Genomic DNA, 25470 nt, shown 5'->3' on the forward strand with positions numbered 1-25470 from the left:
AAATCTCCCCAACCCAATAGTGATGGCTGACTGCTCAGAAGTAAAAATGGCAGACAAGAGACAGAGGAATAATGCGTTCAATAAACTCATAGAAAACAACTGTTATCCTTGAATTCTCCCTTCTATAAATCATTTTTTTCAAGTACAAGGGAAAAATACATGACTTTTCAGAGAAGGAAACAAAGAGTTTCACCAGTAGACTCTTAAACTAATGGAGCTTCCGATGGACATAACTTAGGGAACTAGTCTGTAATGTAGAAAGAGGCATTGGGCAAAAATTTCATAAATTTAATTGATTTTAAATAAATTTCAATAAACATTGAGTATATAAAATAAAGTGGAATTTGTAGTATTTGAATAAATAATAGAAAACAACTGAAATCACCGTGAATGAGAATATCATTTGATGTATAAATAGGTGAGATCAAACTATTCTAAACTCTTTATACTGATTATGAGGAGAGTAACAAAACTGACAAATTTATTCCTTTTAAGGATGCTTATTAAAATAGCTATGGTAACCATTAGAATAGTAGACATGGATGATGTAACATCCAAATTAGCAGAAGGGAAGATAATGGAATTAAATGAAAACAAATTAGGCACCTGGGTGGCTCAGTCATTAAGTGTCTGGCCCTGGTTCAGGTCATGATCCCAACGTCCTGGGATCAAGACCCACATCGGGCTCCCTGCACAGTGGGATGCCTCCTTCTCCCTCTCCTATTCCCCCTGCTTCTGTTCCTCTCTCACTGTGTCTCTGTCAAATAAATAAATAAAATCTTAAAAAAAGGACACAAAAAACCAAATTCAACCCAAAGGAGGCAAGAAAAGGAAGAAGAAAAAAAAAGAATCAAAAGCATATAATAAAATGGTAGCAGAATAGATATTAATGAACAAAATCTTTCAGTTAAAAGATACATATTAAGGTGAATAAAACATTCAGTTCTATGCCGATTATTAAAAAAATCTCCCCTAATATAAAGGCACAGAAAGATTAAAAGCCAAAGGATAAAATGAGAGACACCAAGCTAATATCATACAAAGGAAATTGGTTTTGTTACATTAATATAAGAGAAAACAGACTTTAATATAAGAAATATAGCTAGTAATAAAGAAGATTTTTATGTGTGGCTGAAAGTTTAATTTTCCAGGAAGATATAAAAAGTCAAACTCTGTATGCTCATAGAACATAATCTTAAAATACATGAAGCAAAAAGGGACAGAATTACAAGGTGAAATTGACAACCTACATTCAAAGTGCAAGGTTTTGTTTTTTTTGTTGTTTTTAAAGTTTTTTTAATTTTAAGTAGGCTCTACACCTAGCATGGAGCCCAACATAGGGCTTGAACTCATGACACTGAGATCAAGACCTGAGCTGAGATCAAGAGTCAGAAACTTAAGTGACTGAGCCACCAAGGTGCCCCAGAGTGGAAGATTTTTAATACAACTATTTCAATAATTAATCAACTAAGCAGACAAAAAAAAAAAAAAAGGGCAGTGAGGATATAGTGGATTTGAATAAAATAATTAACAAGTTTGATCAAATAGTCCTACACAGAGCATTCCTCCCTCCCCAGCAGTTACAGAATTACACATTCTCTTCAAATGTGCACAGAACATTTATAAAAATTGACCATAATGTAGAGTTTAAAGCAAACTTCAATAAATTTCAGGAGCTTATTATCTATATCACCTTCTCTGACCACAATGCAATTGTTAAAAATCCATAACAAAATACAACTGGAAGGATGTCCCAGGAAGATGGCAGAGTAGGAGAACCCTAGGCTCACCTCATCCCATGGATAGAACTAGATGACACTCACATCAGAAACCACCTGAAGACTGGTAGAATAAACCCCACAATTAAATGTAGAGAAGAGGCCACATCAAAGAGGGCAGGAAGGGTGGAGACAAGGTCAGAACTAAATGAACTTGCCCAAGCAGCCTTGGGAGAGAGGCATCTGGGGGCACTCAGGGAGTCCACATGGGAAAGTGAATCTCCATAACATTTGTCTTTGAAAACCAGAGTGTTGGTAAGTTCTTATAACCAGTGGGACTCAAAACCTGGAATTTAAAAAAATCTGTAGGCTTGGCTCTGGGAGAGCAGGGCAGCCAAGGGGAAACTGAATCCCTGCCCTTAAAGAGACAGCACAACAAAAAGCCCATGGAGATAGAGCAGAGAAGCAGTTCTTTGAAAGGTTCCTGGGGCATACAGGAAGGAGAGTTATGTACTAATCTCAGAGCATGTTCTAGAGACACAGAAATTTCTGGGGAACTCATTCAGGAATAAAGGAACTGGCAGGTGCCATTTCCCTCTCCTGTCTCCCAGCATAAACACATGGGCACCTGCAGACTCACTACTTAATGTGCCAGCACAGCTGCCCCACCCCCATGTTGTACCTCCCACAATCCCTCCCTTCGGACAGCCCTCCTCACTATGGGCACTGCAGAGCCTCTCCTACAGAGGAAAGGCAGGGTGTAAAACTTGCTAGCAGGGCTGCCCCAATGCACCACCCCCACCATGCTGTGCTTTGGCTACTGCCCTCTCTAATATGCTCTTGGGCATGGCCCATACAAGGTAATGCCACAGACCTGGCAGTATGCAAGCAGCCCTTAGAGTAGCCAGCATACTCCAATCTGGGGAAGAAAACAGCAATCCAGATCCAGAAGGCACAAAGATCTGCCAACAAAATCAACCCAAGGAAGTTGGGTTAGACACGTAGCAAAAAGTAGTGATAAAGAGAGAATTTTAAAGGCAGCAAGAGAAAAGAAAGCAGTTACATACAAGGGAAACCTCATAAGGCTACAAGTGGATTTTTCTGCAGAAACTTTTCAGGCCAGAAGGGAGTAGAATGATGCCCTTAAAGTGTTGAAAGGAAAAAATCTGCAGGCAAGAATACTCTATTCAGCAAGGCTGACGTTCAGAATAGAAGGAGAAAGAAAGAGTTTCTAAAAAAGCCCCAAACATTTAAAGGAATTCAAGACCACTTAAAGGAATTCATGACTAAACTGGCCCTGCAAGAAATGGTAAAGGGGACTCTGAGTGGAAAGGAAAGACTATAAGAAGGACTAAGGAAATTAGGAAGCACAGACACAGCAATAGTAAGTGTATCTGTAAAAATCAGTCTAGGGACTCACAATTAAAGGGATGTGAAGTATGACACCATATACCTAAAATGTGGAGGGGAGAGGATTAAAGACTGGGTTCATAATTAAGTGACCATCATCTTAATACAGACTGCCATATGCAAATGATGTTACATACAAACCTAATGATAACCATAAATCAAAAATCAGTAATAGATATGTAAAAAACGAAAAGAAAGGAATCCAAGTATATCATTAAGGAAAGCCCACTTATCATGAGAAGAGGAAAAGAAAAGAAAAAAGAACTACCAAAAAACCCCCATAAAACAAGTAACAAAATGGCAATACATACATACCTATCAATAATTACTTTCATATAAAAGGACTAAATGCCCCAATCAAAAGGCACAGGGTGACAGAAAGGATAAAAAGACAAGACCCATCTGTATCCTGCCTCCAGTGGACTCATTTCAGACCTAAAGACACATGCACATTGAAAGTGAAGGGATAAGTAACCTCTTTGACCTTGGCTGCAGCAACTTCTTTCTAGACACATTTCCAAAGGCAAGGGAAACAAAGGCAAGAATGAACTACTGGGACTTCATCAAGATCAAAAGCTTTTGCACAGCAAAGGAAACAATCCACAAAACCAAAGGACAACTGACAGAATGGGAGAAAATATTTGTAAATGACATCAAATAAAGGGCTAGTATTCAAAATCTTTAAAGAACTTATCAAACTCAACACCCAAAGAGCAAATAATCCAATCAAGAAATGGACGGAAGACATGAACAGACATTTCTGCAAAGAAGACATCCAGATGGCCAACAGACACATGAAAAAGTGCTCCACATCACTGGGCATCAGGGAAATACAAATCAAAACCGCAATGAGATACCACCTCACACCAGTCAGAATGGCTAAAATTAACAACTAAAGAAATGACGGATGTTGGTGAGGATGCAGAGAAAGGGGAACCCTCCTACACTATTGGTGGGAATGCAAGCTGGAACAGCCACTCTAGAAAACACAATGGAGGGTCCTCAAAAATTTGAGAATAGAGCTACCCTAGACCCAGCAATTGCACTACTGGTATTTACCCTAAAGATAAAAATGTAGTGATCCGAAGGTTTACAGCTGCACCCCAAGGTTTATAGCAGCAACATCTACAATAGTCAAACTATGGAAAGAGCCCAGATGTCCACTGACAGATGAATGGATAAAGAAGATGGGAGATATATATATGATGGAATATTACAGAGCCATCAAAAAATATGAAATCTTGCTATCTTCAATGACATGGATGGAACTAGAGGGTATTATGCTAAGCGAAATAAGTCAATCAAAGAAAGACAATTATCATATGATCTCACTGATATGTAGAATTAACGAAACAAGGCAGAGGATCATAGGGGAAGAGAGGAATAAACTTAACTGAGGGGGTAAATAACTTATACTCTGCAAACTCTAAAACACTAATGAAATAAATTGAAGATGACACAGACAAATGGAAAGATATTACGTGGTCATAAATTGGAAGAACAAACATTGTTAAAATGCCCGTACTACCCAAAGCAATCTATAGACTTATTGCAATCCCTATCAAAACACCATCTGCATTTTTCACAGAACTGGAACAAACGATCCTCCAATTTGTATGGAACCACAAAAGCACCTAAATAAAGCCAAAACAAACAGGAAAACAAAACAAAACAAAACTGAAAGTGTCACAATCCCAGGATTCAAAATATAATACAAAGCTGTAGTAATCAAAACAGTATAGTACTGGCACAAAAACAGACAAATAGGTCAATGGAACAGGATAGAAAGTCTCATAACAAACCCAAGATTATATGGTCAATTAATCTTTGACAAAAGAGGCAAGAACATGCAATGGGGAAAAGTTTCTTCAACGAATGGTACTGGGAAAACTGGCAGCTCTATGCAAAAGCTCTATGCAAAAGAATGAAACTAGACCACACAACACACAAAAATAAACTAAAAATGGAGACCCAAATGTGAGACCAGAAACGATAAAAATCCTAGAAGAGAGCATAAGCGGTACTTTCTCTGACACTGGCCATAGCAACACCATAGCAACATATCTTTCTAGATATGTCTACTGAGGCACAGAAAACAAAAACAAACATCAACTGTTGGACTACATAAAAATAAAAAGCTTCTGCACAGAGAAGGGATCAACAAAACTAAAAGACAACCTATTGAATGGAAAAAGATATTTGCAAAGGACATATCCAATAAAGGGTTCATATCTAAAATATACAAAGAACTTGCACAACTCAATACCCCCAAAACAAATAATCCCATTAAAAAACAGGCAGAAGAACTACTGGGTATTTACCCCAAAGATCAGATTTTGTGGAAAGAAGGGCCATTTGTATCCCAATGTTCATAGCAGCAATGGCCACAGTCACCAAACTGTGGAAAGAACCAGGATGCCCTTCAATGGATGAATGGGTAAAGAAGATGTGGTCCATATATACTATGGAGTATTATGCCTCCATCAGAAAGGATGAATACCCAACTTTTGTATCAATATGGATGGGACTGGAGGAGATTATGCTGAGTGAAATAAGTCAAGCAGAGAGAGTCAATTATCATATGATTTTGCTTATTTGTGGACCATAAAGAGTAACATGGAGGACATGGGGAGATGGAGAGAATGGAGTTGGGGGAAATTGGAGGCAGGAGACGAACCATGAGAGACTGTGGACTTTGAGAAACAATATATGGGTTTTGGAGGGGAGGGGTAGGAGATTGGGTGAGCCTGGTGGTGGGTATTATAGAGGTCATGTATTACATGGAGCATTGGTGGTGCATAAACAATGAATTCTGGAACACTGAAAAGAAATTTAAAAAATAAATAAAAATTTTAAAACAATGGGCAGAAGACATGAATAGACATTTCTGCAGAAAAGACATACAGATGGCATATGAAAAAGTGCTAGGCATCACTCAGCATCGGGAAAATATCAATCAAAACTACAATGAGACATCACCTCACTTGTTGGGATGGCTAAAATCAACAATACAGGAAACAGCAGGTGTTGGTGAGAATGTGGAGAAAGGGGAAACCTCACATTGTTGGTAGGAACGCGAACTGTAGAAAACAGTACGGAAGTTCCTCAAACACTCAAAAATAGTGTTTTTGAGTGATCACCCTGTGATCCAGTAATTGCACTACTGGGTATTTACCCCCAAAATACAAAATACTAATTTGAAAGCCTATATGCCGCCCTACATTTATGGCAACATTATATACAGTAGCCAAACTATGGAAGCAGCCAAGTGTCCATCGACAGACGAATGGATAAAAAAGATGTGGTCTATATACAGAATGGATTATTAGTCATAAAAAAGAATGAAACCTCACCATTTGCAACAACATGGATATGGAGCTAGGTAACATAATGCTAAGCAAAACAGGTCAATGAGAGAAAGACAAATTCCACTCATATGTGGAATTTAAGAAACAAAACAAACGAATTAAGGAAAGCAAAGAGGCAAAACAAGAAACTGACTCTTAACTAGGGAGAACCCATTGATGGTCACCAGATTGGAAGTGGGTGGGGGATGGGTGAAACAGGAGAGGAGGATTAGAGAGCACACTTGTCGTGACGGACACTAATACACAGAATTGTCAAATCCCTCAATCGTACACATGAAACTAATATAACACTGTTTGTTAACTACACTGGAATTAAAGCTAAAATCTTAAAAGTAAAATCACTCAAAACACCCTATGTTTGGAAATACTTTTCTTTTTAAGGATTTTATTTATTTATTTTTTTGACAGAGAGAGAGAGAGAGAGAGAGAGAGAGAGAGAAAGGGAACACAAGCAGGGGCAGTGGGAGAGGGAGAAGCAGGCTCCCCGCTGTGCAGACAGCTTGATGTGAGGCTCGATCCCAGAACCCTGGAATCATGACCTGAGCCAAAGGCAGACGCTTAACCCACTCAGCCACCCAGATGCCCCTGGAAATATTAAACATATATGAACAAATCATCATGGGTATTAAAAATACTTAGAACTAAATTATAATGGAAATATCACATTCTAAGGTTGTAAGATGTAGGAAAATTGTACTGAGAAAGGAATTCATAAGTGTTATTGTTACATTAACAAAAATGGCTCAAAGTGAAGGAGCAAAGTATTCACTTTAACTTATCCAAGAGGAAAAAAATAAATACAAAGGAACAGATGGACATAATAAACATAAAAGAATAAATTTTTGAAATAGAAATTAAATTATAATAAAGAGGATCAATAAGTTTATAAGATAGCTCTTTGCAAATTCTGGCAAGATTAATCAAAGTAGTCAGAAAGCGCAAGTAGAAATGAATAGAAATGAGAAGAGGGACATAATCATAGATTCTGGGGAGAGTAAACAGATTAAGAGAATATTATGAATGTTATGACAATAATTTAAAGATTTACATGAAGTGGCTATATTCCTATAGAACGGTGACTTCATAAGGAATAGGAAACCTTAATATCCCTATAACCGTTAGAGAAATTATAGGTAAACATCTCATCAGAAAGAAAATACTGAGCCCAGATGTTCAATAGGAGATTTAAATCAAGTCTTCAAGGATCAGAGAGTTCTAATCTTACACTAACTCTTCCAGAGAATAAACAGGAAGGATTACTTCCTGACTCATTTTACGAAACTAACAAAACCACAGAGCAAGTTGAGATGAAAGGAAGAGACAAGGCCAATCTCACTCTCAAACAGAGACACATCAACAATAACCAATATATTCGCAAACAAAATCAATCAGTGGATATATTGGAAAAGATAATACTTTGTGTTGGGATTTTGGGCTTTTCTCAGTAAACCCCAGGTGACTTAATACTAGAAACCAGTATATTCACCACTTTAACATTTCGATGGAAAAAAACCAGAATTCTCTTAACGGAGTTAGAAAAAGCACTTCATAAAATGTTATCTCCATTTATGTTAAATCCCCTTAACAAATTAGGAATAGAAGGGAATTTCTTTAGGGGCCCCTGGTTGGCTCAGTTGGGAGAGCATGTGACTCTTGATCTTGGGGGTTGTGAGCTCGAGCCCCACACTGATTATGGAGATTACTAAAAATAAAAAATAAACTTAAAAAAAAATAAAGGAACTTCTTTAATTCCATAAATAGAATCCACAAAAACCCATAGCAAGAGGCGCCTGGGTGACTCAGTTGGTTAAGCATCTAACTTCAGATTTCGGTTCAGGTCATGATCTCAGTGTTACTGGGTCGAGCCCCACACTGGGCTCCATGCTCAGGGCGGACTCTGCTTGTCCCTCTCCTTTTGCTCCTTTCTCTGCTTGCTTTCTCTCTCTCTCTCTCTCAAATAAATATATAAAATATTAAAAAAAAACGCAACAAAAAACCTCACAGCAAATGTTATACTTAGTGGTGAAATGTTATAGTATTCCCCTTTAAGATCGGACAAGATAAGGGTACCTGTCATTATCACTTTATTCAACAATAAACCTCAAGTCCTAGCCAGTGTGGCAAGAACAAAATAGTGATAAAAATGTATTAAAAATAAAAACACTGAGAAGGAAGAAATAAAACTATCATAAATTTGTAGATGATGACTATGTTAACAGCAAATCCAAAAGAGTGCACTGCTAACTTACTGCAATTAATAAGTTAATTTAGCGGAGATGGTTGATACAAAATCAATAGACAGAAATCAATTCCATTTCCACAGAAAATACGATTTTTAAAATATCGTTTGTACCAGGAGCCCGAAATTAAAATACCTAGGAATGAATCTTAAAGTCATGAGACTTATTTTAAAGGTAATGATTACAAAATGTCATTGAAAGACATTAAAGGCATACAGAAATGGAAAGATGACGTGTTCTTGGGCAGGAACACTCTGTGAAGAAGGACGACCATTGTCCTCAAATCAAACAATAGTCACTGCAAATATAATCAAAATCCCAACACATTTCCTCTCCTACAAATGGATTTTTATCAATTTTCATGGAATAGCCAGAGCCAAGAATCCTGGAGACAGTCTTAATGACAATGAACAAGGCAGGGACTTGCCCTGCTAGATACTGAGATTTAGGACAAAACTAGAGCAATTAGGACTTTGTCATACAAGGCAAGAGCAGACAAGGAGCTATGGAATGAGAAATATAAAACCACAAACCTTTTAGGAAAGGGCATAGGAGAGCATCACTAGGATCTCAGGGTGAAAGGGATTTATGTAACAAGACAAAAGGATGCAGTGTTAGAAAAACGATGAACTCCTTGGGCTATGTGATGAGGCAAACATACTGTAAAGGTGGTGGGAAGTCAGGCCACTCAAAGGGCGACTGCATTTGCAATATATACAATTAGCATAGGATTACACCCAGTATATATCAAATATCAAAAAGAAAAGATTCTAATTATCACACATGAAAAAATAGAGTCCGCACAGAAGTGGGCAAGAGCTCCATACGGGCAAAGAAGGGGAAGCATGAAACTGACCACAAACATACAAAGATGAGCCACTTTCTTCATGATCACAGGAATGCCAAATATGGACTACACACTGACAGCACTGGGAGGCACTGAGGACAAGAACTCTGTGCCTTTATCCTATTACCTCTACCAGCAGATCCTATGAAGCCGTACCTGCTTGAGGCACCTGGCCACTGCCATCACTGTATCCTGTATCAGCCGTGTACTCTGAGGTCTTACCCACCCTAGAGGGACTTCCTCTTTTCCCAGACCTGGCGGACCAGTTCCTAGAGGAGCTAAAAGTGATTTGCCTTCGAGCATGCCTCTCCTATACAAACCAATCAAACAGGAGTCCATCCGTGTCTCCAACCACCTCCTCCATCTGGCTATCACACTCCAGACCACTACATACCTACCTTAATAACTCCAGGATCAGGATCCAAAAAACTAGACAGTGGCCCTCTGATCCCAGAGCCTGCTGAGATCACTCAAAAGGGCCCATTCTCATCCCACTGATCCTATCTTAATGATTTTTTTTTCCCACGGAAAGCACAATAAAGTCTCCTGCCCCTGTTTTCCCATCATCGCCTCGGCCTGATCGACCCTAGTGCCACCCTGTGTGGCCCCATAGAACATAGTGTGTCTTGTCATCTTAGAATCTGAGTATAACCAACTACCTTTCCAATGGCAGTCATTTCCCATTGAGTCTCTTGGCTGGCCCGGCCACACATAAATAATAATAGGACCTACAATTTGAAACACGCCTCCATGTCCTTAGAAGGCCAGACCTACCATTGAGGAGGGACTATGAAACAGCTACACTCAGAGACATCTCTGTTTCTACCCCACCTCTTCCCAGTGTTTTCCTTTCTTGTCTCTCAGTTCCTCAGTGAGCTGCAGTTCTTGTGAATTTTGGGAAACTGGGCTCTTCTTTTTTATTCTTTTTATTTATTCTTTAAATTATTGTGTTATGTTAGTCACCATACAGTACATCATTAGTTTTTGATATAGTGTTCCATGATTCATTGTGTAGAACACCCAGTGCCCCATGTAATTCGTGCCCTCCTTAATACCCGTCACCAGGCTCACCCACCCCCTACCACCCTCCCTTCTAAAACCCTCCTTTTGTTTCCCGGAGTCCATAGTCTCTCAAGGTTCCTCTCCCCTCCAATTTCTCCCCCTTCACTTTTCTCTTCTCCTAATATCCTCCATGCTATTCCTCATGGTTCACAAATAAGTGAAACCATGATAATTGACTTTGTCTGCTTGATTTATTTCACTCAGCATAATCTCCTCTGGTCCCATCCCTGTTGATGCAAAAGTTGGGTATTCATCCCTTCTGATGGCTGAGTAATATTCCATTGTGTATATGGACCCCATCTTTATCCATTCATCTGTTGAAGGGTATCTTGGCTCCTTCCAGTCTGGCGATTGTGGACATTGCTGCTATGAACATTGGGGTGCATATGGCCCTTTTCATTACATCTGTATCTTTGAGGTAAATTCCTAGTAGTGCTATTGCCATTTCACAAGGTGGATCTATTTTTGATATTTCGAGGAACCTCCACACTGTTTTCCAGAGTGGCTGCACCAATTTGGATTTCCACCAACAGTGTAAGAGGGTTCCCCTTTCTCCACAACTTCTCCAAAATATATTGTTCCTTGCCTTGTTGATTTTTGCCATTCTATCTGGTGTAATGTGGTATCTCAATGTTGTTTTGATTTGAATTTCCCTGATGACTGATATCCAAGATCTATAAAGAACTTCTCAAACTCAACACCCAGAAAACAGATAATCAAGTCAGAAAATGGGCAGAATATGTGAACAGACACTTCTCCAAAGAAGACATACAAATGGCTAACAGACACATGAAACTGGGCTCTTCTTAAAGAACACTGGGGAGTGGTGCCTGGGTGGCTCAGTGGGTTAAAGCCTCTGCCTTCGGCTCAGGTCATGATCCCAGGGTCTTGGGATCGAGCCCCGCAACCGGCTCTCTGTTCAGCAGGGTATCTGCCTCCTCCTCTCTCTCTCTGCCTTCCTCTCTGCCTACTTGTAATTTCTCTCTCTGTGAAATAAAATAAAATAAAATAAAAAGAACACTGGGGAAATCCACTTAAACCATCTCACAATGCTCTCTTGCAGTTTCCTAGAGCAGGAGGACCATCACCCTTGCAAATTCTCTTAGAATTCATTTGCAAATAGACCCATCCTTGATAGGGAGACTATTTCCTTTCTGCTCCCAGGGCTAGATCAGTGAACAAGGCAGCAGTAGCATTAAGCAAGACTACCCCAAACTCAAGGAAGGGGTCAGGTTGGCTTTCCTGGGGCCACAGCTGACACCCAAAGCAGGAGGGCTGCACAGAAGGGCTGTGCCTTCCCCCCCACACCTGCTGCCACAGGCTTCTGACTGGGGTGGTAGCTGAGCTTCTAATGGTGGCAGATATGCAAGTGCTGGATAGTTGAAGTGCTCAGGGGAACAGACCATGGCAGATCCAGTCTGTCCCTTGGCTAGGATAGCACAGACAGGCATCGGGGGGTGTGGGGACTCAGTGACTTGCCCTTGGTACAGCTGGATAATCTGAGACAAGAAGCAAGGGGTAGAAATAAAGTCTAGGAGGCCCATGAGACCCCCTCTGTTTTCCAGGCTTAAAGAGATTTCTCAGTTAGGGTGGCAAAGGGAGCTCGGAGCTCTATTATCACCTAGAACATTATTTACCACTTCCTGGGTGCTTTGCACACACGGGGCACCAAATGGAAAATAACAGAAAAGGAGGCCTCATCTGGTGAACCGAGGTAAGGGCAGAACCAAAGCCATCACCGGTAACCAAGGGCCTGGAACCTCAACCAGTTGTTTTCATTTTTGATTGAACCAATGAAGCCATTGGGGAGAAATGAAAACCAGGGTGTCCCCCACAGCCTGGGAGGCTGGAGGAAACCAGAACAGCGGTAGTACCTGTTGGTGACAAAGTCAACGAGATGCTGTTTGAACATGAGGCTCCACCTCTTGATGACATTGAGCAGGGTTGCTTTCAGGGGTCGGAGGTCAATTTTCATCCAGCCATCAAACACCTTGATGGGATCCAGCCTGCACACCTCTTCATAGAGGTTTTCATAGGAGTCGATCTGGGCCTTAAACTGATGCAGAAGAGGAGGGTTCTCCGGAATGCCGTCTTCTGCATGGGCTTCCATCTCCTCGGGGGTGAGGACACGCCCATACAGCAGAAACTGGCTCAGAGTCTCCCCCCGGTCCTCCACGTACAGGTAGGAGTACTGGCTGAAGGCGTTACGATAGTTGCAGCAGAGGGCCAGCATGCTCTGCACCCTGTCCAGGAGCGCATTCCTCATTCTCACCAAGGGGGCCATGCCCTCCATGTCCGCCTGGGGGAGGGGCGAGGCAACAGCAGGGGGTTAGGCCTAGCCTTTTCCAGAAGTCTGCAGATTAGGCTGGCAGCCGGTGGGAGGGGCTTGCTGGTTAGTACCTGGTAGTGGGGAGAGCCATTCTGGGGGGAAAGCCGGGGCACGAGGGACGATATTCCAAAAATGCTGGTGACCAGACCCTCAACAGCATCATAGAAACCGCCCTTCACCCCATACTCCAAGGACGGAGAGAAAACTAATTCCGGTATGGCTAAGCTCAGCTGGGCTTCAAATATCGGGGTGAGGCCTGCCTTATTTTCTGAAAAACAAGGAAAGCATGCTCACACAAAAACGAGAATGGTTAAAATGGGCACAGGGCAGTACCTGTTTTTAAGATGCTCTGAATATTTCTTTCCTTGCTCTAAGCTATTTGGGCAGAGGAAAATGGAAATGTAAAATTTGCTAACTCCTCCCCCCGCCCAAGAAAAGGTGAGGGTAACAGTCTTGCAGTGTTTACCAACAGGGGAACCAATGACATTTTGAATAGGCCAATTCTTGCGCTGGGCTGTGCTGGGCATTGTAGGACATTTACCCTCCTGTCCTTGGAGGGCACGTCCCAGGGACTGGACAACCCAAGCCAGTCCCTTTCCACATTCCCAAATGCCTAGGTTGGGGGAACGACGGGGCGGAGGTGAGGGGATGTGGAATGGCCTCTAGTTGAGAACAGGTTGATTATGCAAAGCTCATTTCTCCAAAGCAGCTGATTTCCCTCTAGGCACACCCCATGCAATTCCACGGGTAGCCACTAGGTGCGCTGTGACACGCTTTGGCAGGAAAAAACAGGTTACCACCCTCTCTGTTCTGATCTTTTTCTGTGAAAACCGAACCTCTTTCAATTCTGTGGTCCCAGAGTCGTAAAAAATTTAAAAACAGTATAAATAATTAACAGGTCCCTGATTACTTGCTAGACTAACTTGCCTTGCTAAATTTAAATCAAAATATAACAGGGAGCGAAATGTTGCAAGGACAAGATGAGGTGCTTAAACTTTTATTAATAACCGCTTACATTCGTAGGTCTCCTTGACTGTGGAAATATTTGGGAGACCATGATGTGCTGGATGCTGTGGGTGGTGGAAACCCCCGGGAATCCATTACCCCTCTCCCCCCAGAAGCAGAGGGAAGAGTGGGCACGTGTGGCTGCCTTTCCCAGCCCTGCCTGTGGTCACGTTGACAAGAGGGTTAGCTCACTGTTGGCATGTGGGGAAGAGCAATGGTTGCCACTTCTGTGGCTGTGGCCCTGGAGACAGCACGGGAGCCGTCTCCACACTCTTCCCCGCTCATGGACAAGAGCCAGGCTGTGGTGGTGACCCAGCTCAACCAAAGAAATGAAGGCAAGGTCCTTGAACGTGTGGAACCACAGCACGGTGGGAACCAATCCACTAACCAGAAGCACTCCCCTTAATCTAGAACTTAGGGGCTAGACCTCTTGGTCCTGGAAGCCACAATATTGATGGGGCTCTGGCTACCACAGCTTCATCATTCACCCCAGCTAAAGCCACAGTGGGAGACTCAAAGCTCTATAAGACCAAGGCCTTGCCTTCAAAATTGTGGGGCTGATCAATTTGCATTCCTGGATTCAGGAGTGTCTCATCAAAAGCATATATGGAGGGAATGCACAGAAATTACACTATCCTGGAAGAGTTGTTTTTTTTTAATACCTATGATTTGCATATGTACTCATGATATATTCTGCGTTACTATATGCATGAGATACTGACAATTTTAATAGATCGGGTTATATACAATTTATAGGATGCAAAAGACTCATGAGGTCATTTTGACTCCAGAGATTTCTGTCCCGTGTGCTGCTGTGAGAACTTAATCCTAAGGTTCGATGCAATGACATCATCATGACCATATAAGTCAGATTATCTTGGTGGTTCCACCAACTTCGTACAAGTCAGTCACTTTAGGGGTTAAGAGGGGGAAGAGCACTTCTGGACAGAGTGGGTAGCATTGGACCTAGGCAAGGTTTGCATTTTAAGAGGTGACAGGGAATCCAGCCCAAGCCGTGGAAATGGTGCTGGGCTCACCGAGCACAAGAAGGTGGAAACACTGAAGGAGGGCTGGAAGGATAGAGCGGTCCAGCCGGGCTATGCAAAGGGTCACAGTGCTTTTCTTCTTCTCAGAAGCTACCCTTCCTAGGTTCCTTCTCCTCCCCGCTTAGAGAACCAGTCCCTTCAAAATTTCATCTAGAATTCCTTGACTCCAGCACCTGCCAAGTCCAGCTCCTGCCCATTCTATATCATGAAGAAAGTACCTTTCTCCTTTCCGCCAGTTCCATGGAGAGAAAGTCACTTTGGCAATCTTGAAGGACCACACCATGCCCTCTCCATCCTCTTGCTCCCCCACCGGACAGCTCAGATTGGGAGAGCTGGATAGGCATCAGTCGAGCATGGAGTCACTATGTTTAGGAAATATTTCCCATGCAGTGCCTGTGCCAAGTGTGCCGGGGCAACTTCTAGAATCTTCTAGAGGATGGCTGAGGCCCTGTGAACCTCCAGTGCTGGATGAGGTTTGGTTGGTCCACTAAGGTGAACACTGTTGGTCCCTAGGAGCCAGTTCTCCAGTCTCAGTGGCTCTGCTCCATGCCCCACTGGCTACTTGCCCCCAGGCTCTAGAAGGTGATCCCCCGCCACCATGCTGACTCTTCTGGAGCCTGTTTCTTGCTGCCCCATATCCTTTTGTGGAGCACCTTGCAGACAAAGAGCATGTCTCTGATCTCAGCCACTCCACCTACTAAGACCACTGGAGGTTTGCCCATCTTCGCTACACCCAGAGCTGGCCTTGCTTCCCTTTGTATCCTCAGCCCAGTACCCTCATGCCCTCTTATTTGGGCTGGGTGGGTATCTGGACATGGATCGTGACCTACCCATCTTACCACTGGATTCTCTTTCTTTCCCTGGGTTGGACTTGACACCTTAAACTCTCTTAAACGCCTTCATCCTCTGGCTTCAAACTATTCACCTCAGCCTTTCCATTCTGACAACTTTGCCAATGGGACCCTTACACCAAGCTCCTCAGAATCTACTAGAACACGAAGTGTCAACTCTTCCTCTCTTTCCATCCTACCACTTACTAGCCAAGGTTGGCCCTGTGTACCTTAACTCAGTTTTTCCATCACAAATTCAAAGCTATTTTTTTTTAACAGCTTCAGAGAAAGCCCACAATCTCAACATTCCTTTTCCTTGCAAAAACTACCTCATCCCCAGCTTGCCTCTTTTCACACAGAAAAGCTTCTGTTTCTTCCACTTAACCTGGCGACAACAACCTCCCTGTGTTCTCAAAAGGCTACAGAGATAGAGTCCATTAAGCTTGAAGGCACAGAACGTCCCCCTCCCACTGCCATGAACCAAGTCCAAAGGAAGTCGCCATTACTAACTATGTTGCCTGCTGCTCCAACTTCATTCTCTTTATGAAGCTTTATTTAGATTCAATTGGCACTTGGGTTTTTGCTTTTGTTATGGGCTTCACGATCTTAGAGCCTGGCTTACCACCTGAGTTTTAAAGAGAGAAAAATCTTTTTTTCTGGGAACAATGTAGAAACTCAGCACCCTGGTTATTTTACTAGGTACCATTCACAACACATCTGCAACATTTTGCGAAAATGCACAAAGCACTTGATCACACTTCACTTTTCATCAACAGGTGCTACTGTTATCTTTCCAGTAATAACACATGTCCCTAAGCCAGTAAATACCAGTGTTTTCCAGGAGGTACTTGAGGGAGCACTCAATGGCAAGAAAAAATCCATCCAGCAACATCTCATCAATGTAGCTGAGGTAAGTCTTCCAGATATCAGAGGTTGGGTCTGCTGCAAATAGACCTAGGTTTTCCTATGAAACAGAGAAGAATGGATTTAAACCATGTTTAATAATATGGAAGGGCTGGTCTAGTTATCATTAATAGGGAAAAAACAACACTGGGGCCGGGGGATGTTTGCTATTACACATATATAGAATCCATTCTGTCTAATGGGTATAACCACTGAGTGAAAGGAACATGAACTTAATACGTGAAGGGACTATGGGGGTCTCATCCTGTCCCCGAGAAAGAAGGATGGGGTCAGGCCACTTTCCCAGGAAAAATGGGACACTGGGTGTGATTGATAAGTGTTGATGGGTGTGCTGTGGAAGAAACTATATCAAGGCAGAAGTTAGGGCAGAGAGAGGAAGGGGTGCTAGGGGTAGAGGGCTTTAGGATTCAAGGAATGTAATAAATTTGGGGTTCAAGCAAGTAAACCATTTCCTGGCTAGTCCTTAGAAATGAGCTGGAGTGTTTTGTTCGGGGCATTTACTACTAAAGACCACCATGCTGAGTGACTTAGAAAATGCATACATATAGGGGCACCTGGATGACTCAGTTGGTTAAATGTCTGACTCTTGATTTCAACTCCGGTCACAATCTCAGCATGGTGAGATCGAGCCCCGCGTCAGGCTCTGTGCTAGGCTCTCTGCCCCTCCCCCTCCCTCTCTAAAGAGAGGGAAAAAAGAAAATGCATTTACATAAAGGAACACATGTGTGCTCCCCGCCCCCAAAACCTGATGGGATGGCACAGACATCCCACTTACTCATCACCATTTTCATTACCAAGCCTTCTGACATCAACTTTCCATTTATCCCAGATCTTCAAACAAAATGCTAACTACTTTGCAGAAAGAAGTACATTTTTTAGGTGACGCACACCCCTTTACAAACATTTCCATGTATAAACCCCCTGGATTAAAAAAAAAAAAAAAAAAAAAAACCTTCATGATCCTGTCTTTACGTGACAAAACTCTAAAATACATTACCTACCTCTTTCCTTCCAAAGTAGATAGACAATTTTTTTAATGATTTAAGGCCAATCGCCACGCAAATCATAAGACAGTGACAACATCAAGTTGCTCTCAGATGTTATTAAGTGTGTCTGTCTGCTTTTTATTTTTTTAAATATTTCTGTTTTATGACTGCTTTGTGTAGTTGTTCAATCTCCTCCCTAATGTCACACCATCAGAATGGCTATCTCTACATTTCCACGTTTTACCTGAGCTCTACTATGGTCTAAGGAGCAAAAATGTTGGAATTTCCATGTACTAGGAAAAGAAATGCCTTGAGTTTCTGATTCTAGCCAAGAAAGAGGAATGAGATCAGACCTTCCCAAGAAACAGTTCTTTGGGAGCAACTAGAGAACAGGGATGGGATCCTTCAGAGAAGGAAGTCCTCAAGTTGAGCTTTGCAACCCCCTGACTTTCTACCTAGAGGCACGTGCCAAACTGTGCCCGTGGCTCAGGAAAGAGGACCACAATGACAGACATCCTTCCTGCCAGGCAGGAAAAAAAAAAAAAAAAAAAGGCAATGGAGGTTTTGGGGCTACAGAGATCACGGAGTCTCCTTGAATATTTGAACATGAAGCCGCACATCCCGGGAGCCAGACTCTATAAGGCTGGGCAGAGCACAGTTGTAAGCTGCACGGAGATCATGCGGTCATAGGGTGCACTGGGCAACGTTCGTGTTCTATCCAAAGTAGCAGAAGACCTGACAGATGGCCCAGAGTGTTGCCAAGACCCCAGAAACACCATGCTTTGGGGGTTAGAGCTTCCCTAGAGTATGGTCTCCTTAGACCCCATCCTCACAAAGCTTAACATCGAACCTCAGCAGGAAGAAGCCGACCCACCGGTAGGTTAACTGCCTGTCAGAGGAAACATGCAAACTCCTTAAGGGAAGTAACAACTCTGTTCTAAAGTGGCCTCCAACATGGCTGGAACAGAACAACCACCACCACAACCACAAAAATTACTAGATAGGCCAAGGAGCAGGGAAGTGTGACATTTGACCGAAAGGGGAAATCATCACAAAAAACAGACTCAGCAAATAATTGCCATACCAATTCTGCAATGCTGCTTCCTCAGATTGATTTTATGTGAGAGAAAAATTAACCTCTGTCACATTAAAAAAAAAAAAAAAGACGACTCAGAAAATAAAACAGATGTCGGGATTAGCAGATAAGAGTGTCATAATTTGATTTAAAACTCCTCAAAGTTGATGAAAAACAGGTTCGAGAGGTTCACAGACTCCGAGCTGGGTGAACAGAATGCAGACCTATCTGGGCACATTGCAGTGAGACATGAAAAAAAAAATACAAAGATTAAGAAAAGAATCTATTAAAAGCAGCCTGAGAGAAACAATACATTATATAGAGAGGAACAAAGACACAAATTACGGCTGGCTTCTCCTCAGAAACACTGGGGAGGGGAGGAGACAAGAAAATAACTTTTGTTAAGACAAATAAAACTGTCGATGTAGAATTCTATAGCCAATGAAACTATCCTTCAAAAACAAAAGTGAAATAAGGACATGTCAGAGAAACAAAAACTGAGAACACGTGTCATTGGTAGACGGCATCTGCAAGAAAAACTAAAGGGAGTTCTTCATCTTTCAGGCTGCAGAGAAATGACCACAGGTGGGAGGTCCATTTTCCAAGAAAGAAAAAAAAAAAAATCTGGAAATGGTGAGTATATGGGTGAATATAAAATACTATAAATATTTTCTCTTGAGTTCTTTTATATTTCTTAAAAAATATATTTATTTTTTTAAAAGATTTGATTTATTTGTCAGAGAGAGAGAGAGAGCACAAGCAGAGAGAGAGAGAGGGAGAAGCAGGCTTCCTGCTGAGCAAGGAGCCCGATCTGGGACTCGATCCCAGGACTCTGGGATCATGACCTGAGCTGAAATCAAGAGTCAGAGTCAAATTGAACCACACTGAAAACATTTCACAGGAAAACTCTGAAGCTGATGGGGATTCATTTGAGACCTACTGTAACCCAGAACAACCACAGCAAATGTCATGCACAGGATGCAATGCCCCTTGAGAAATCAGACTATTTAAAAAAAAAATGGTTAATAACAAGAAGGTAGGAAAGCAAGAACAGAAAAGCAAAACAGACATGAAGCAAATAGGAAACAGCAAAATGGTGAGCTAAATCCAATCATAGCAATAATTACGTTCAGTGTCATCGTCTGAACATTCCAGTTAATCGGCAAAGTTGTTAGCAAACTGAGTCTCTACTATACGGTCTGTAAGAGAAGAATTTCGAATCTGAGGAAACAAACAGGTCAAACGTAGAAGGGCAGGACGATAGGCAGGACGAAGAAGGAATGATGAATCTGGAAGGTAAGACGAGAATATTAACGGGATAAAAGAAGCCTCAGGTCAAGGGAGTATTCTGAGAAATAAAAAGAGAATTTCATGAGTATAAAGTGGTCAATTCATCAGGAAATTATAATAATTATAAATGTGTTTGTAACAGAAGAGCATCAAGGGACACTGGGGTGCCTCCCTCGGTGAAGCGTCTGACTCTTGTCAGGTCGTGATCTCAGAGTCTCGAGATCGAGCCCCACATCGGGCTCCATGCTCTGTGCAGAGTCTGCTTAAGACCCTCCAGCCCCTCCCTCTGCCCCTCCCCCCATAAAATAAATAAATCTTTTTAAAAAGAAAAAAAGTCAACAACATCAAATACTTGATGAGAACTCTGACCACACTGAAGATTTTGACAAATCATCATTCACAGTCACAGGCTGAGCTTTTAGCACTCTACCTTCAGTAACTGGTAGAACGAATGGACAAAAAATTCAGAAACCATACAGAAGATCTGCACAATACTATCAGCCACTTTGAACTACTTGATATTTATAGGACACTATGCCCAACAATGGAAGAATAATGTATTGTCAAGTGTGCAAGGAACATGCCATAGATAGACAGACTTGTAGGTCACGGAAAAAGTTTCAGGGAGTTCCCGATAATTCAGATCTTTGAGAGTACTCTCGCTGACCACACTGGGACTGAACTCAACATCAATTTCATCGGGCTATCCAAAGAAGTCCCGAACATGGCGAAATGAAGCCATGCGCTTCTCAACGACTACTGAGTTAAAGTATGAGTCACAAGCCAAAAAAATTTAAGGCTGAATGACAACGGAAATGAGGCCTGTGAAATTTGGGGAATGCAACTACAGCACAGCTAACAAGGAAAATTATGTCAAATGCTTGTATTCAAAAAGAAGAAAGACTTAAAATCTGTCCCCTAAGTTTCTGCCCTTGGAGGTTGGTAGGGCGGGGGAAGATGGGCATCATAACCCCAAATTAAGAAAAGAAAGGCTAAAGAACAAACAGCAGAAGTTAATGAACTAGAAGACAGATGAAGAAAATCAACCAAGTCCAAAGTACATGTCACGTGCCTCAGACCACAAATCATCCCAAATGTCAACTGTGGCTCGGTACTGACTTTGGGCTTGAGATCAACCTGCCAGAAACAGCTGGTGTAGGTGGCTGGGGTAGGGCTGAAGTTGGTGGCCACTTAGAGCTCCCATCCATGGTCCAGTCATTGACAGCAGACCCGAGGCTGCCCTGATCACAGGCGGGGCAGAGCCTTGCTGCATCAAGTACAGGTGCCTGCACGGCTTCTTCTCTTTACCAAAGGCAGGCAGGGAGACCAGGCTCATCTTCCACCTCCCTGGGCTGATAGAGCTGGGTGACAGGGACGCTGCTGGGGGCCCACACTGGGCTCTGTGGCAAGTTGAGGCTGGTTAGTTAGGATGCTAATTTAGGGTTCTGCACTGGAAACATCCTTCTATCTCCTTGGAGTCTGGCGTGGGACTTAAGTCATGCCAGTGTCTTAACAACCATTAAAAAAGTATTAATTTTGACATGCTGATACCAGAATGTCTTGCCTCTCTTCCTAGCTGTTAGCTTTAGTTCTCTTGCTGTCACTATACACCTCCGTCCCTGAATGCAGAAGACACGGCGTCTGTTGCTTAAATCATTTCTTACACCCAAATACCATTCCCTGTGCCCTCCCTCAGCTAGTGGTATGTGTATCTGAGAGGCCGGTTATTACCTGCACGAGGGCGTGAATCTTAAGTCCAGATTCTTTGATGAGATTGTAGTATTTTTCCATACGATCATGCTGATCGTCCATGGAAAGAAGGCATTCCTTTTTTCCGTCTTTTCTCTTAAATATCGGAGACACCCATGTTTTCATGATGTTTTGAATCTCTTCCACATTGTCCTTAGCTTTCTGAATTCTTTGTTCGAGATCGTGAATGCCATTGGTGATTTGAATGACATAATCCAAAATGCCTGCTCCCCCAAAGAAACAAAATTAATTGAAATCACTAAGGTCTAGTTGCCATAAAAGGAAGGGATTTAATATTTGTAGGTTTTTTTTTTTTTAAATTTTATGCATTTGAGGGAAAGAATGAGTGGGGGCAGAAGGAGAAGGAGAAGACCCCCCCGCAGAGCAGGGAGCCCTATGCAGGTTTTGATCTCAGGACCTTGCAATCATGACCTGAGCCGAAGGCTTAGCCAACTACCCCAGTCAAGACCCCTTAATATTTGTAGGTTTTAAAAGACTTTTCTGCACAGGTTACTTTGTTGTCACCAGAGCCCTCTTCTTCTTAGTTGTGTTGAACAGCCAAAATTGTCCATAACCCTGATTATGGAAGGAAAGAGACAAAGAGGTAACGCTTACCAACCAAGGACACAAAAGCTGGCACAGCGGCTAGGGCATACCAGTGCACCAGGATGATTTCATTGGATTAATGGACCTTATATTTTTGAGCACTTTTGCTTTATTAAATGTTGAAAACATTGTTCCCTCTTGCATATAAAATAAAGTTCAGACTCGCTTAACATGGCATTCCAAGACTTCGGAGTTGACTGTAACTTTCCTTTGAAACTCGACCTCTTTTGAGGACTCTAATGAGAATTAATCTCCCTCCCCTGTGACTCACCATGCTGTATTTTTAATTCTGTGATGGCTTTTTATCGTAGCTTGTCTTGCATGATTTAGAGTTGTACATATGTCTGTGGTCTCAACTAAATGTGAGCCCTTTGAGGGTAGGAACCATGTCCCACATACCTCATAACCCATATTCCCTGCCTGGTCCCTCATGTAGTACCCTGCAAATGTTAAACCATCCATGAGATTAGTAGTGAATTGGAGGATACCTGAGAATTAAAAGCATAGTACCCCCATTTGAGAGGACTACAGTCCAGGGGGGCCTGTGTGGCCCGGTCAGTTAAGCCTCCGACTCTTGATCTTTGTCAGGTCACAACCTCAGGGGTCATGGGACAAGCTCCACATTGGGCTCCACGCTCAACAGGGAGTCTGCTGGGGATTGGGTTCCTCGCCCTTTCTATCTCTATCTCCCTCTACTTCTCCTCCCACTCATAGACAAATGAATAAATATTAAAAAAAAAAAAAGATGTCTACAGTCTAGTGAAGAAAATTAAGTAATTGGGATAACATAGTAAAAGCTAACATTCCCAATATATGCTGGAGAATGCAGAGTCTCCCCCAGAGCACAGTCACAAGATTTTCTAAATCTACCAATCATATCCAAAGAGAAGACGAGGAATGGAAGCCCTTCTTGCCCTCTCTGCGATGGATTGCTGTCTGAGAGGGCAGGTTTGTGTTTCGAACACAAAACCAGATTACTGGGGGGATCATTCGAGGTTCAATCAACTTCATCAGGATCTCAGCCCCCCCCCCGCCACCAATCTCCCCACCAAGTTGCAGGCGGTGCCCCGTTACCTTCTGTTTTCCAGTTCAGTGTCCCCTCCGCAGCTCTCAGACGGAGATCAATATCCCTCAGCTCTTCCTCCACTAATGGATATTCCACCTCCAAAAGAGTCTTAACCACCTTGTTGTACCAACTGGCCATCAACTCCAACTTAGCCACGAGCTGCCGATAGAATTCCTTGGAGGAGAACATGGTGGCCGCTGTCTCAGGAACCTGCGCCATCTGCCTGGGTTCAAGATAACTCATTTCCTTCAGCACTGAAATCAGCTGGAGAGGAGAATCAACGGTAAGTGGCAGGGAAAAGCAGCAATTATCAGTCAAGGACTAGAAACCCCAGGACCCCAGAGACCTTCTGGGACTCCTCTTTTGCTTCTACATGTTCCTTAAATCTAGAGAAAGGAAATTGAGTTTTAGGCAGAAGGAAGAGGGCTCAGAGGCAGAGAGTCTTACCAGGGCTGTAAGTCCCAAAGAGCAACAATAACAAAAAAAAAAAACTCAAGGAAGGCGGCATGAGTGACAGGAGAGGTCTAGCCTGATGTTTCTGGGCAGGCAGCTGACCGAGCCAGTTAATTCTTATGGGGGGGCGAAGGCACAAGGGAGGGGAATCACCAGGTATAGGCCAGCCACATGCCTGAGAAGCCCCAAACTCAGACTTCTGCTGTTCTCTCCAACCAGATCAGACACACACATGGTCACAGACACTGACAGAATTGGGAAGAGATGCCCATTGCACAACTTTAACTGTTAGCTATAATCATTTGAAATAGCCCTTTGTTTCCGGATGCCTGTGTTGGCTTGTCTCTGGGTTTTAATCTACTAGGAAATGGAAGTCACCCAGGCCTCTCTGAACTTCTGTGGGTACTAGATTAGGTGGAACCGCCCAAGTGAGAGGCCAAGAAGATGTGGTCCAGTGAAAAAAGAGGCCTTTGGCTGGGCTTTTCGGCATCCTGGTCTTCACCCTTTGCATTTTTTTTTTTTTTCGGATTTTATTTATTTATTTATGAGAGAAAGAGAGAGTGTATCGGGGAGGAGCAGAGGGAGAAGGATAAGCAAACTCTGCACTGAGCATAGAGCCCAATATGGGGCTCCATCCCACAACCCTGAGATCATGACCTGAGCTAAAATCAAGAGGCAGACGCTCAACCAACTGAGCCACGCTGGTGCCCCACACCCTTTATTTATTCTGTTTACCTCAGAACCTATGAGGACTGATGTGTATAGGTAGGAGGGACAAAACAGATACCAGGCCACAGATTCTCCCCATCCCTCTTCTGCTTCCCTCCCCTTCCTCTGCATGGAGACACCTGGACTCTTACTCTCTCTGCAATGGTTCTAGGCCAGTGTTCACTACTGCCCAGCCAAGCTTACTCAGGGTTAAGGCAATTGCTAATCATTCAGCAGGGAAATGCCCTCAGCCTCCTAGCTTATTTTGAAATAAGCTCAAGATAGATATTAAAATTCAAATGTAAAAACTAAAAACAAAAAATTAAAACCTGGAGGCTGCTTATATGATATTGAGGCAGAGAAGGCCCTTCCAAACAAAAAACAAAACAAAACAAAACAAAACAGAAAATAAAAGACAGAATTTATAAGCATAAAGTATCATTCACATAATGAAAGACACACCTCACCTGGTAAAAAACAAAAGCAAAAATTTTTTAATATCTGACAAATATTGCCCAAATACTCAGACAAATTCAGAGGAAAAGAGGGCACTTCCACTCCAAAGTGGGAGAAAGACATGAACAAGTGATTATAGAAAAACTGTAACTGGCCAGTGAACACATGAGAAAGTTCTACTTTACTGGTGGTCTAATAAATACAAATTAAAACAATCCCGAGATATTATATATAGATATATAGATATTTAGTTGTACATGCTGGAAGCAGTTTGGAGAATAAGATGATATCTTTCTGGCAGG

The 25470-nt window shown here is 42.4% G+C and overlaps 1 protein-coding gene across 1 annotated transcript in view; it reads right to left on the reverse strand.

The window, feature by feature from the left end:
- The window catches only part of DNAH9 (dynein axonemal heavy chain 9), a 314812-nt gene that overhangs the window by 246593 nt on the left and 42749 nt on the right, over positions 1 to 25470 (reverse strand). Inside the window, exons 13-17 of the mRNA XM_059380821.1 lie at positions 23560 to 23815; positions 21862 to 22103; positions 16684 to 16819; positions 13046 to 13242; positions 12520 to 12944 (exon numbers count right to left, since the gene is read on the reverse strand). Of these exons, the coding sequence (XP_059236804.1) occupies positions 12520 to 12944; positions 13046 to 13242; positions 16684 to 16819; positions 21862 to 22103; positions 23560 to 23815 (1256 nt within the window). The remainder of the gene's footprint in view (positions 1 to 12519; positions 12945 to 13045; positions 13243 to 16683; positions 16820 to 21861; positions 22104 to 23559; positions 23816 to 25470) is intronic.

The sequence above is a fragment of the Mustela nigripes genome, chromosome 16 (genome assembly GCF_022355385.1).
Source record: "Mustela nigripes isolate SB6536 chromosome 16, MUSNIG.SB6536, whole genome shotgun sequence".
Taxonomy (NCBI): Eukaryota; Metazoa; Chordata; class Mammalia; order Carnivora; family Mustelidae; genus Mustela; species Mustela nigripes.